Genomic DNA, 13,460 nt, shown 5'->3' on the forward strand with positions numbered 1-13,460 from the left:
CCGTTCCATTGCTTTTCTGAAGACAAATGAATTCTCCGGTTGGAACATTATTGAAGATTTATGTTAAAAACATCCTAAAGATAGACTCTATACATTGTTTGACATGTTTCTACGGACTGTAACGGAACTTTTTGACATTTCGTCTGCAACTAGTGAACGCGCTTCGTGACTTTGGATTTGTTTACAAAACGCGCTAACAAAAGTAGCTATTTTGACATAAATGATGGACATTATCGAACAAAACAAACATTTATTGTGGAACTGGGATTCCTGGAAGTGCATTCTGATGAAGATCAAAGGTAAGTGAATATTTATAATGCTATTTCTGACTTCTATTGACTGCACAATATGGCGGATATCTTTTTTGGTTGTTTGGTCTCTGAGAGCTGTACTCAGATTATAGCATGGTTTGCTTTTTCCATAAAGCTTTTTTGAAATCTGACACAGCGGTTTCATTAAGGAGAAGTGTATCTAAAGTTCCATGCATAAGACTTGTATTTTCATCAACATTTATAATGAGTATTTCTGTAAATTGATGTGGCTCTCTGCAAAATCACCAGATGTTTTGGAACTACTGAACAAAACGTGCCAAAGTATACTGAGATTTTTTTATATAAATATGAACTTTATCGAACAAAACATATATGTATTGTGTAACATGAAGTCCTTATGATGAAGATCAAAGGTTAGTGATTAATTTTATCTCTATTTCTGATTTTTGTGACTCCTCTCTTTGACTGGAAAAATAGCTGTGTTTTTCTGTGACTTGGCTCGGACCTAACATAATTGTTTGTGGTGCTTTCGCCGTGAAGACTATTTGAAATCGGACACTGTGGTGGGATTAACAAGAAGTGTATCTTTAAAATGGTGTGAAATACTTCTATGTTTGAGGAATTTTAATTATGAGATTTCTGTTGTTTTGAATTTGGCGCCCTGCACTTTCATTGGCCCAAGACGTTCTTTAGAATCGTGGTTTGGCGGGCATATTTCGGAGGAAGGATGACTCAACCTTCGCCTCTCCCGAGCCCATTGGGGAGTTGCAGCGATAAGACAAGATTGCGATTGGAGATCACGAAAATTGGGGAGAAAGATTAGGATAAAATACAAAAAATATATTTTAAAAACGCATGCATGTGTGACACTGTCTAGTAGCTGCTGGCCCTGGCTCTGGTATGAACAATGTGCTTACCATAGGCAGGGAGGGAAGCTGCAGTACCATAACCATATGGAGCTCCATAGCCTGGAAAGAAAGGTCAGGGAACTTTAGCTACAGGAGCAGTGCTTACATAGCGACAACCTAACGAACACACACATTTACAAACACCAAGCCCCAGGTCTTACCTATTGGGAGGTAGCCATGGGTGGGGGGAGCGCTGATGTAGGGTGCTCTATGCATCACTGGCCTTGTTCTAGGCCTGGAATGGGCATGTGCTGGGATAGTCACAGTTGATGACACAGTTCTCTTCACCTGCAAACAAACACACACATTCTTTACGGTTATAGCGTCACCTTTGCATACATTTCCATACTTTTGGAAGTATGCTGCACAACTAATAATGATAGGCTTATTTTAATTGTATGCATGGGCTGAAAGTGATCTTTGTCCACCCACCAGTGTGGTGGGTCTCCTCTTCTTGTTGCGGGGGTCTTTGGAGTCAGAGAATAGTCTCTTCAGAGCAGCCAGGGCAGCGCAAGCCTTCGCCGCTTTCTTATTGGGCCCCGAGCCTCGGAACTTCTGTTTATCAACCTCCACCTACAGTACAGTACAGACACTCATTCATTCAAAACTACACTAGCGCCACTTAACCTGACCTACTGGGCTCTAGTTTAGTTTCTCTTGGTCAGGTCAAAAGATTTAAATAAAAGTCAAGCAGGTGCTAGGCTGCTGGGTGTGTGTGCAAGTCTGTGTGTGTGTGTGTGTGTGTGTGTGTAAGTCTGTGTGTGTGTGTGTGTGTTTGTGCAAAGCACCGCCACAGAGTTATATTTTACAACGAATGCTGCAGAAGAAGCAAAATCCTTCGTAGGCGACTCTTTTGTCCACACCCACACGGCAGGCGCGCCCCAAATGTCTGGTGCACCGCGCCCGCACACACACAGCTGGCTGGCTGTCTTTGTCTATAATACATCTGAGCTGCATGCGATTTAACAAGTCCCAGGAAGCATGCACTTTTGTTGCCTTCCTTGTTAGAATAAAAGAGATAACTTGAAAAAAGTAATACCTAATCCATTAGCCTACTAATTAATGTATTGATAAATTAAAAATGTGCACATGTTCAATAGCCCAGAAGAAACCAATAAACCGGAAGAAAAATTATTTTAACCTGATAATAATAAATGTTCTTTCAATTTGCTCCAGAATCTAATTAGATTAATAATACAATTAGGTCTAAAATATTTCCTTGAAATGTTAATTCAAACAGCATATGAAAATGCCTTTATTAGAGATACTGCACAGTAGCTTGTTCTGGCCGATCCCCTCAAACTTATCAGCAGCACACAGAATCTCTCCATCGATTGGAGGAGTATTAGGCTATTGGCACCAATATGTCAAGTCTGACTGAAGTCTATTCATTTTTCTTTTATTTAACCTTTATTTAACTAGGCAACTCCGATAAGAACAAAATCTTATTTACAATGACGGTCTAGCCCGGCTAAACCCTCCCTAACCCGGAGGGCGCTGGGCCAATAGGCTAACAGCTAAAAAATGTGACTGACTTGACCTAGGAAAGTTTCCAGACGACCGTGTGCTGGATGACTAGTAGGCTAGATGTGAATGTTCTGAAGGATTCATTCTAATCAATCACCTGAATCATTTAACAGCCAATGGGCCAACAGCAGGACAATAATTCTTGCTTTGTCTGAGATCAAATCAAATCTTATTAGTCACATGCGCTGAATACTTACAGTGAAATGCTTACTTACAAGGCCATAACCAACAATGCAGTTTTAAAAAAGTAATTAAAGAGCAGCAGTAAAATAACAATAGCGTGACTATATACAGGAGGTACCAGTACAGAGTGAATGTGCGGGGGAACCAGTTAGTCGAGGTAATTGAGGTAATATGTACATGTAGGTAGAGTTATTAAAGTGACTATGCATAGATAATAACAGAGAGTAGCAGCAGTGTAAAAGAGGGGGGGGGGGCAATGCAAATAGTCTGGGTAGCCATTTGATTAGATGTTCAGGAGTCTTATGGCTTGGGGGTAGAAGATGTTTAGAAGCCTCTTGGACCTAGACTTGGCGCTCCGGTACCGCTTGCCGTGCGGTAGCAGAAAGAACAGTCTATGACTAGGGTGGCTGGAGTCTTTGACAATTTTTAGGGCCTTCCTCTGACACCGCCTGGTATATAGAGGTCCTGGATGGCAGACATGAGTGCTACAGGTCGGTAGTCATTTTGGCAAATTACCTTAGTGTTCTTGGGCACAGGGACTATGCTGGTCAGTGTGAAACATGTTGGTATTACAGAGGGGTTGAAAATGTCAGTGAAGACACTTGCAAACAAAGGTTTCTGTACCAAATACAGTGGGGCAAAAAAGTATTTAGTCAGCCACCAATTGTGCAAGCTCTCCCACTTAAAAAGATGAGAGAGGCCTGTAATTTTCATCATAGGTACACGTCAACTATGACAGACAAAATGAGAAAACAAAATCCAGAAAATCACATTGTAGGATTTTTAATGAATTTATTTGCAAATTATGGTAGAAAATTAGTATTTGGTCACCTACAAACAAGCAAGATTTCTGGCTCTCACAGACCTGTAACTTCTTCTTTAAGAGGCTCCTCTGTCCTCCACTCGTTACCTGTATTAATGGCACCTGTTTGAACTTGTTATCAGTATGAACGACACCTGTTCACAACCTCAAACAGTCACACTCCAAACTCCACTATGGCCAAGACCAAAGAGCTGTCAAAGGACACCAGAAACAAAATTGTAGACCTGCACCAGGCTGGGAAGACTGAATCTGCAATAGGTAAGCAGCTTGGTTTGAAGAAATCAACTGTGGGAGCAATTATTAGGAAATGGAAGACATACAAGACCACTGATAATCTCCCTCGATCTGGGGCTCCACGCAAGATCTCACCCCGTGGGGTCAAAATGATCACAAGAACGGTGAGCAAAAATCCCAGAACCACACGGGGGGACCTAGTGAATGACCTGCAGAGAGATGGGACCAAAGTAACAAAGCCTACCATCAGTAACACACTACGCCGCCAGATACTCAAATCCTGCAGTGCCCCTGCTTAAGCCAGTACATGTCCAGGCCCGTCTGAAGTTTGATAGAGAGCATTTGGATGATCCAGAAGAAAATTGGGAGAATGTCATATGGTCAGATGAAACCAAAATATAACTTTTTGGTAAAAACTCAACTCGTCGTGTTTGGAGGACAAAGAATGCTGAGTTGCATCCAAAGAACACCATACCTACTGTGAAGCATGGGGGTGGAAACATCATGCTTTGGGGCTGTTTTTCTGCAAAGGGACCAGGACGACTGATCCGTGTAAAGGAAAGAATGAATGGGGCCATGTATCGTGAGATTGAGTGAAAACCTCCTTCCATCAGCAAGGGCATTGAAGATGAAACGTGGCTGGGTCTTTCAGCATGACAATGATCCCAAACACACCGCCCGGGGAACGAAGGAGTGGCTTCGTAAGAAGCACTTCAAGGTCCTGGAGTGGCCTAGCCAGTCTCCAGATCTCAACCCCACATAGAAAATCTTTGGAGGGAGTTGAAAGTCTGTGTTGCCCAGCAACAGCCCCAAAACATCACTGCTCTAGATCTGCATGGAGGAATGGGCCAAAATACCAGCAACAGTGTGTGAAAACCTTGTGAAGACTTACAGAAAACGTTTGAAAATCAAATCTAAAATCAAATCTAGAGTCGGCTTTCTATTCCGCAACAAAGCCTCCTTCACTCACGCTGCCAAACTTCCCCTAGTAAAATGGACTATCCTACCAATCCTCGACTTCGGCGATGTCATCTACAAAATAGCTTCCAATACTCTACTTAGCAAACTGGATGCAGTTTATCACAGTGCCATCCGTTTTGTTACTAAAGCACCTTATACCACCCACCACTGCGACCTGTATGCTCTAGTCGGCTGGCCCTCGTTACATATTTGTCGCCAGACCCACTGGCTCCAGGTCATCTACAAGTCCATGTTAGGTAAAGCTCCACCTTATCTCAGTTCACTGGTCACGATGGCAACACTCACCCGTAGCACACGCTCCAGCAGGTGTATTTCACTGATCATCCCTAAAGCCAACACCTCATTTGGCTGCCTTTCCTTCCAGTTCCCTGCTGCCTGTGACTGGAACGAATTGCAAAAATCGCTGTTGGAGACTTATCTCCCTCACCAACTTTAAACATCTGCTATCTGAGCAGCTAACCGATCGCTGCAGCTGTACATAGTCCATTGGTAAATAGCCCACCCAATTTACCTACCTCATCCCCATACTGTTTTTATTTATTTACTTTTCTGCTCTTTTGCACACCAGTATCTCTACCTGCACATGACCATCTGATCTTTTATCACTCCAGTGTTAATCTGCAAAATTGTAATTATTTTCTAATCTCCTCATGCCTTTTGCACACAATGTATATAGACTATTTTTTTCTACTGTGTTATTGACTTGTTTATTGTTTACTCCATGTGTAGCTCTGTGTTGTTGTCTGTTCACACTGCTATGCTTTATCTTGGCCAGGTTGCAGTTGTAAATGAGAACTTGTTCTCAACTAGCCTACCTGGTTAAATAAAGGTGAAAAATAAATAAATAAATGCTTTTCTGCAAAGGGGACAGGACGACTGTACCGTATTGAGGGGAGGATGGATGGGGCGATATATCGCGAGATCTTGGCCAACAACCTCCTTCCCTCAGTAAGAGCATTGAAGATGGGTCGTGGCTGGGTCTTCCAGCATGACAACGACCCGAAACACACAGCCAGGGCAACTAAGGAGTGGCTCCGTAAGAAGCATCTCAAGGTCCTGGAGTGGCCTAGCCAGTCTCCAGACCTGAACCCAATAGAAAATCTTTGGAGTGAGCTGAAAGTCCATATTGCCCAGCGACAGCCCCGAAACCTGAAGGATCTGGAGAAGGTCTGTATGGAGGAGTGGGCCAAAATCCCTGCTGCAGTGTGTGCAAACCTGGTCAAGAACTACAGGAAACGTATGATCTCTGTAATTGCAAACAAAGGTTTCTGTACCAAATATTAAGTTCTGCTTTTCTGATGTATCAAATACTTAAGTCCTGCAATAAAATGCAAATTAATTACTTAAAAATCATACAATGTAATTTTCTGGATTTTTGTTTTAGATTCCGTCTCTCACAGTTTAAGTGTACCTATGATAAAAATTACAGACCTCTACATGCTTTGTAAGTAGGAAAACCTGCAAAATCGGCAGTATTTCAAATACTTGTTCTCCCCAAGGTATATATACATATATAACATACACAAAGATATTCGGCCCATATGAACTTGTTTAATTTATGCCAAAAAACAACCATACATGATTTAAAGAAAATCAGGAAACATTTTTTTTCTTCACATTCTTTAATAAGACTCAAACACAAATACGCTATAGGCTACAGCTCGCTTCACAGCTGCTTCCCAACGAAATACAGGGAAACTCAAGGATTTGTAGCCTATAGTGCGAGTGCACTGAGGGCTCTGTATGCAGAGTTGGGCCCTCCCTGAAGCATTTTGCGCAACAAAAAGCAGCTTAAGCGTGTAAGTGTGTATAAAGACTTGCCTCCATGATGAAGCGTTTGTCGCAGCTGCCGCCGGTCTCTGATAGGAGTTCGTACTTCAGGCCTCTGCGTTTCTCATTCAGCTCCATCACTGGGTTCTTGCCCCCTGCCATAAGGAGAGGGCCTGGGGTGCGGGACTAGGGATAATAATAGAATGAAATCACTACCTCTCTAGAATTGTAAGAGATGGGGTTCAGTCGGTGAATCACACAAAACATATCCATTATGGATGTACACCAGTTTAACAACTATCGCGTATACTGTAGGCAATCACAATGAAAGATTTATAATAGGTTTCCATGTTAGTGTGACAGTTGTGTGGTAACATCATGTGGTCAGTGTGATGGTTGTGTGGTTAGCTAGTGTTCGTGTGACGGTCATGTTGTGTTGGGAGTGTGACTGTTGTGTAGTTACCTCGTGTGCGTCTGTGGAGGAGGTGACAGAGTTTCTGCTGGAGCTGGTGGACATCCTGTCATTTCTATCACTTCTATGGTTGCGTCCCTCGCCGTCAGACCTCTCGTCAGCACTCAGGGAGTCCAGGTCCACATCGAAGTCAGCTGGGTAACCTAGTGCCTGTAGGACCTGGAGAACAGGAGCAAGAGGAACAAAGATAGTAAAATAATATATAAGATCAAGAGGAGGAGCACTTCCTTAGACACTGTGTGTTGTCATGGTAGAGTGCACCCAATAGTTGTGTCATATCTACAATGTATCAATGTAATAATAGTGTCTGTGTCACAGTTCTACAATACATGTACAGATGATTCTACATCATCTTTCTTAAAAATCCACTCTTCTCCATCAATCCAATACAATGCTTCTCTCATGTTACTGGCCTCTGCCTGTCCTAACTGCTAGTCTTCATCATCTCGTAACATGCATCCCTCCATGTATTCTTCCCATGCCATTTACTGAAATAGGTTTGTTGGGTACCTTAAGTGCTACTTGTAGTTTGGCCGTCTTCTTGGAGGCGCCGGAAGCCTCGTAGACAGTGCCGTGGACGTCCACAGACATGGTGAAGACTGGAGCGTGGACTGGGCCGGACTGGGACAATAGCTTGTACTGCAGCCCCGGGTGGACCTGGTTCAGTTTTATCACGGCGTTCATGGAGTGGTTGGGGTCCATCCTGTTACTGTCCAGAACTAGGAGGAAACAGAGACCATACAGGGTTTCAATTACATAAATGAAAAGTATATGAGATAGATTGTGAACAGTACTTTATAAACTCTGCAACAACAACAAAAAAGTCCCTCTTTTCAGGACCGTCTTTCAAAGATAATTTGTAAAAATCCAAATAACTTCACAGATCTTCATTGTAAAGGGTTTAAAACACTGTTTCCCATGCTTGTTCAATGAACCATAAACAATTAATGAACATGCACCTGTGGAACAGTCGATAAGACACTTAGACGGTAAGGCAATTAAGGTCACAGTTATGAAAACTTAGCACACTGAAGAAGCCTTTCTACTGACTCTGAAAAACACCAAACGTGAACGTGTCTTAGGCATGCTGCTAGGAGGCATGATGACTACTGATGTGGCTAGGGCAATAAATTGCAATGTCCATACTGTGAGACACCCAAGACGGCGCTACAGGGAGACAGAATGGACAGCTGATCGTCCTCGCAGTGGCAAACCAAATGTAACAACACCTGCACAGGATGGGTACATCCGAACATCACACCTGCGGGACAGGTACAGGATGGCAACAACTGCCCGAGTTACACCAGGTACGCACAATCCCTCCATCAGTGCTCAGACTGTCCGCAATAGGCTGAGGGAGGCTGGACTGAGGGCTTGTAGGACTGTTGTAAGGCAGGTCCTCACCAGACATCACCGGCAACAACGTCGCCTATGGGCACAAACCCACCGTCCCTGGACCAGACAGGACTTGCAAAAAGTGCTCTTCACTGACGAGTCGCAGTTTTTTCTCACCAGGGTTGATGGTCAGATTCAAATTTATTAGGGAATGAGCATTACACCGAGGCCTGTACGGGATCGATTTGGAGGTGGAGGGTCCGTCATGGTCCAGACACAGCATGTCTGGGACCTGTTGGATCTTAGGGTGAGGGCTAGAGCCATTCCCCACAGAAATGTCCAGGAACTTGCAGGTGCCTTGGTGGCAGAGTAGGGTAACATCTCACAGCAAGAAGTGGAAAATATGGTGCAGTCCATGAGGAGGAGATGCACTGCAGTACTTAATGCAGCTGGTGGCCACACCAGATACTGACTGTTACTTTAGATTTTGACCCCCCTGTGTTCAGTAACATTTGTTAGTCACGTCTGTGGAACTTGTACAGTTTATGTCTCAGTTGTTGAGTCGTGTTATGTTCATACAAATATTTACACATGTTAAGTTTGCTGAAAATAAACGCAGTTGACAGTGAGAGGACATTTCTTTTTTTGCTGAGTTTAGGTCTAGTTCTATACAGTGGATTCTGAACTAGGTTAGCATGGCAGGTGTCAAGGCATGTCTAATCTAAATGCCCAGGCAGACAAGGAGTGAGATTGAGGAAGGGAGCAGGTGTGTCAGATAGTGGGAGAACGTGGCGGTGCTAATACAAGGACAGCGTCCTATAGTGTAGGTAAGTGTCCTGTGAGAGGTGGCGAGGTGTAGAAAGATAATTGTGTGAGAGACTGCCTGGAGGGGGATTAATCCCCAGTCCATTACAACCCCCTATCTGTCAGTCACCTGCTTTGAACTGTGGAAGATCAAAGTCCTGTGGGATTGGAGTCACAGTGAGGGGAAATTTCATTACTGTGACACAGACAGCCTTTACTAGCCATGAGGGGTAGATGAGAGATGGTATGGGATTAATACCCCACTCAGAATGCTATTTTTGAGTATTGACATTCTGGAATGTACCCGTATTCTATTATAGAGTTCTTATAAGGGCAATTGGCATAGGCTGATCTACAGAAAGTCTACACATCTACACTACATCAAGTAGTTTTCTAGGCTGAACGGAGAGGAAAGGGATTTCCCTACACTCAGGAAGGATTTAGCCAGAGCAGCAGTGAATCTGACCTCTCATCAGGTTGTGTTTCATCCTCTTGAAGAGCTGTCTGTCGTAAGTGCGTCTGTCTTCATGCTGCCTTTTACGACAGGTTCCTGTGTAATACAAATGATGGTTTCACCTTCAGGAGAGCAGAGACAACCTGAGATCTCGAGCGCACACCACACACACACACACACACACACACACACACACACACACACACACACACCTTTGTCCAACCCGGAGAGTCTGTGTGACGGTTTGGTTGGAGTGAGAGGATTCATATTCAGGACCTTATAAAGCTGTCCAAAGGCTAGGAGGCGTAGCGCATGCTGAAACAGACAGACACAGTATGAAACCAGACAGAAAGTGGGCACAAAACAAGAGTAAATAACAACCACAAGCCCTATAGAAATGAGTGATGCTAGAAATACCTACTAGAACGTATTCAATGGGTGAATTAAATACGGAACTATCGATCAATAGCATGTATTTAATATTATACTGCGAGATTCTGCCATTTATGTGTATATGAAGGAAGTTAGCAGTACTTTCACAACCCAATGCTAGCATGCATGTAAATATTTTCTTAAATCAATTTCTTGAACTGCATTGTTGGTTAAGGGCTTGTAACTACGGCTGGCCATGCTTTCCACCTGGCTACTCCTACCCCGGTCAACAGCACTGCACCCCCAACAGCAACTCGCCCAAGCCTTCCCCATTTCTCCTTCTCCCAAATCCATTCAGCTGATGTTCTGAAAGAGCTGCAAAATCTGGACCCCTACAAATCAGCCGGGCTAGACAATCTGGACCCTTTCTTTCTAAAATTATCTGCCGAAATTGTTGCCACCCCTATTACTAGCCTGTTCAACCTCTTTCGTGTCGTCTGAGATTCCCAAAGATTGGAAAGCAGCTGCGGTCATCCCCCTCTTCAAAGGGGGGGACACTCTTGACCCAAACTGCTACAGAGGGTCTGCTGTCCGGACCTCTGGCAGTCTCTATGGGGGTGCCACAGGGTTCAATTCTTGGACCGACTCTCTTCTCTGTATTCATCAATGAGGTCGCTCTTGCTGCTGGTGAGTCTCTGATCCACCTCTACGCAGACGACACCATTCTGTATACTTCCGGCCCTTATTTGGACACTGTGTTAACAACCCTCCAGGCAAGCTTCAATGCCATACAACTCTCCTTCCGTGGCCTCCAATTGCTCTTAAATACAAGTAAAACTAAATGCATGCTCTTCAACCGATCGCTACCTGCACCTACCCGCCTGTCCAACATCACTACTCTGGACGGCTCTGACTTAGAATACGTGGACAACTACAAATACTTAGGTGTCTGGTTAGACTGTAAACTCTCCTTCCAGACCCATATCAAACATCTCCAATCCAAAGTTAAATCTAGAATTGGCTTCCTATTTCGCAACAAAGCATCCTTCACTCATGCTGCCAAACATACCCTTGTAAAACTGACCATCCTACCAATCCTCGACTTTGGCGATGTCATTTACAAAATAGCCTCCAATACCCTACTCAACAAATTGGATGCAGTCTATCACAGTGCAATCCGTTTTGTCACCAAAGCCCCATATACTACCCACCATTGCGACCTGTACACTCTCGTTGGCTGGCCCTCGCTTCATACTCATCGCCAAACCCACTGGCTCCATGTCATCTACAAGACCCTGCTAGGTAAAGTCCCCCCTTATCTCAGCTCGCTGGTCACCATAGCATCTCCCACCTGTAGCACACGCTCCAGCAGGTATATCTCTCTAGTCACCCCCAAAACCAATTCTTTCTTTGGCCGCCTCTCCTTCCAGTTCTCTGCTGCCAATGACTGGAACGAACTACAAAAATCTCTGAAACTGGAAACACTTATCTCCCTCACTAGCTTTAAGCACCAACTGTCAGAGCAGCTCACAGATTACTGCACCTGTACATAGCCCACCTATAATTTAGCCCAAACAACTACCTCTTTCCCAACTGTATTTAATTTAAATTTATTTATTTTGCTCCTTTGCACCCCATTATTTTTATTTCTACTTTGCACATTCTTCCATTGCAAAACTACCATTCCAGTGTTTTACTTGCTATATTGTATTTACTTTGCCACCATGGCCTTTTTTGCCTTTACCTCCCTTCTCACCTCATTTACTCACATTGTATATAGACTTGTTTATACTGTATTATTGACTGTATGTTTGTTTTACTCCATGTGTAACTCTGTCGTTGTATCTGTCGAACTGCTTTGCTTTATCTTGGCCAGGTCGCAATTGTAAATGAGAACTTGTTCTCAACTTGCCTACCTGGTTAGATAAAGGTAAAATAAATAAATAAATAAACTAAGCCTTTCACGGTAAGGTCTACACTTGTATTTGGCGCATGTGACAAATCGAATTTGATTTGACCTCTTCCCATTTTAACAACCATAGAGTCTACATGTTTTGGCCATAACAGCTTGCTATCTAAGCTTTTACCCCCAGCAGTTTTAACTTTCTCAATCACCACATTATTCAATAAGAGATCTTGGAAAGAGTTGTTACATTGGGAACATATACACAATTGCAACAACCATGCCTTACTGTACAGTGCATGGACAGAACAGATTTCCTCCTACCTGGAGCGAGAAACCGAGAGATCCTCCTCACCTTCCTCTACCCTCCCAATAGTATTACATTGCATTCTGCTCAGGGACAGGGGCAGTCTAGAAGTGTTTTATGTAAGCAGCACTGAGCAGTGCTGGTGCGCTGGGAATGCTTTCCCACGCTCGTTAGTGGGCTAATTAGGCCTCCATCATGAGTGTCCTCAGCTCCAAGGGGCTGTAGAGGTCGAGTCTGGGGTGCTGTAGCAGCACTGATCTAACTATAGACCTTGACTGGGCCTCTGGAGTGGCCTTGGGGCCACTTTAAATAAACCTCATCATCCAATCAAAGTGAGGGAGAAGGTACTATAACGAGGAGAGCAGTGTCATTTCTTTCCTGGTGTATACAAGTCTGACTTTACAGCATTGTAGGTATGTAATATACAGTTGAAGTTGGAAGTGTACATACACCTTAGCCAAATACATTTAAACTCAGTTTTTCACAATTCCTGACATTTAATCCTAGTACAAATTCCCTGTCTAAGGTCGGTTATATCACCACTTTATTTTAAGAATGTGAAATGTCAGAATAAGAGTAGAGAGAATCATTTATTTCAGCTTTTATTTCATTCCCAGTAGGTCAGAAGTTTACATACACTCAATTAGTATTTGGTAGCATTGCCTTTAAATTGTTTAACTTGGGTCAAACGTTTCAGGTAGCCTTCTACAAGCGTCCCACAATAAATTGGGTGAATTTTGGCCCATTCCTCAGAGCTGTTGTAACAGAGTTAGGTTTGTAGGCCTCCTTGCTAGCACACGCTTTTTCAGTTCTGCCCACAAATTTCTATGGGATTGAGGTCAGGGCTTTGTGATGGCCACTCCAATACCTAGACTTTGTTGTCCTTAAGCCATTTCGCCACAACTTTGGAAGTATGCTTGGGGTCATTGTCCATTTGGAAGACCCATCTGTGACCAAGCTTTAACTACCTGTGACTGATGTCTTGAGATGTTGCTTCAATATATCCACATAATTTTCCATCCTTATGACACCAACTATTTTGGGAAGTGCACCAGACCCTCCTGCAGCAAAGCACCCCCACAACATGATGCTGCCACCCCCGTGCTTCACGGTTG

The 13,460-nt window shown here is 43.6% G+C and overlaps 1 protein-coding gene across 1 annotated transcript in view; it reads right to left on the reverse strand.

Annotated features, from left to right (window-relative positions):
* The window catches only part of LOC112264104 (spermatid perinuclear RNA-binding protein-like), a 53,432-nt gene that overhangs the window by 8,512 nt on the left and 31,460 nt on the right, over window positions 1-13,460 (reverse strand). Inside the window, exons 10-17 of the mRNA XM_042294892.1 lie at window positions 9,976-10,078; window positions 9,776-9,859; window positions 7,681-7,889; window positions 7,162-7,329; window positions 6,750-6,884; window positions 1,613-1,753; window positions 1,342-1,468; window positions 1,190-1,240 (exon numbers count right to left, since the gene is read on the reverse strand). Coding sequence (XP_042150826.1) covers window positions 1,190-1,240; window positions 1,342-1,468; window positions 1,613-1,753; window positions 6,750-6,884; window positions 7,162-7,329; window positions 7,681-7,889; window positions 9,776-9,859; window positions 9,976-10,078 — 1,018 coding nt within the window. The remainder of the gene's footprint in view (window positions 1-1,189; window positions 1,241-1,341; window positions 1,469-1,612; window positions 1,754-6,749; window positions 6,885-7,161; window positions 7,330-7,680; window positions 7,890-9,775; window positions 9,860-9,975; window positions 10,079-13,460) is intronic.

Source organism: Oncorhynchus tshawytscha, linkage group LG12 (assembly GCF_018296145.1).
Source record: "Oncorhynchus tshawytscha isolate Ot180627B linkage group LG12, Otsh_v2.0, whole genome shotgun sequence".
Classification (NCBI taxonomy): domain Eukaryota; kingdom Metazoa; phylum Chordata; class Actinopteri; order Salmoniformes; family Salmonidae; genus Oncorhynchus; species Oncorhynchus tshawytscha.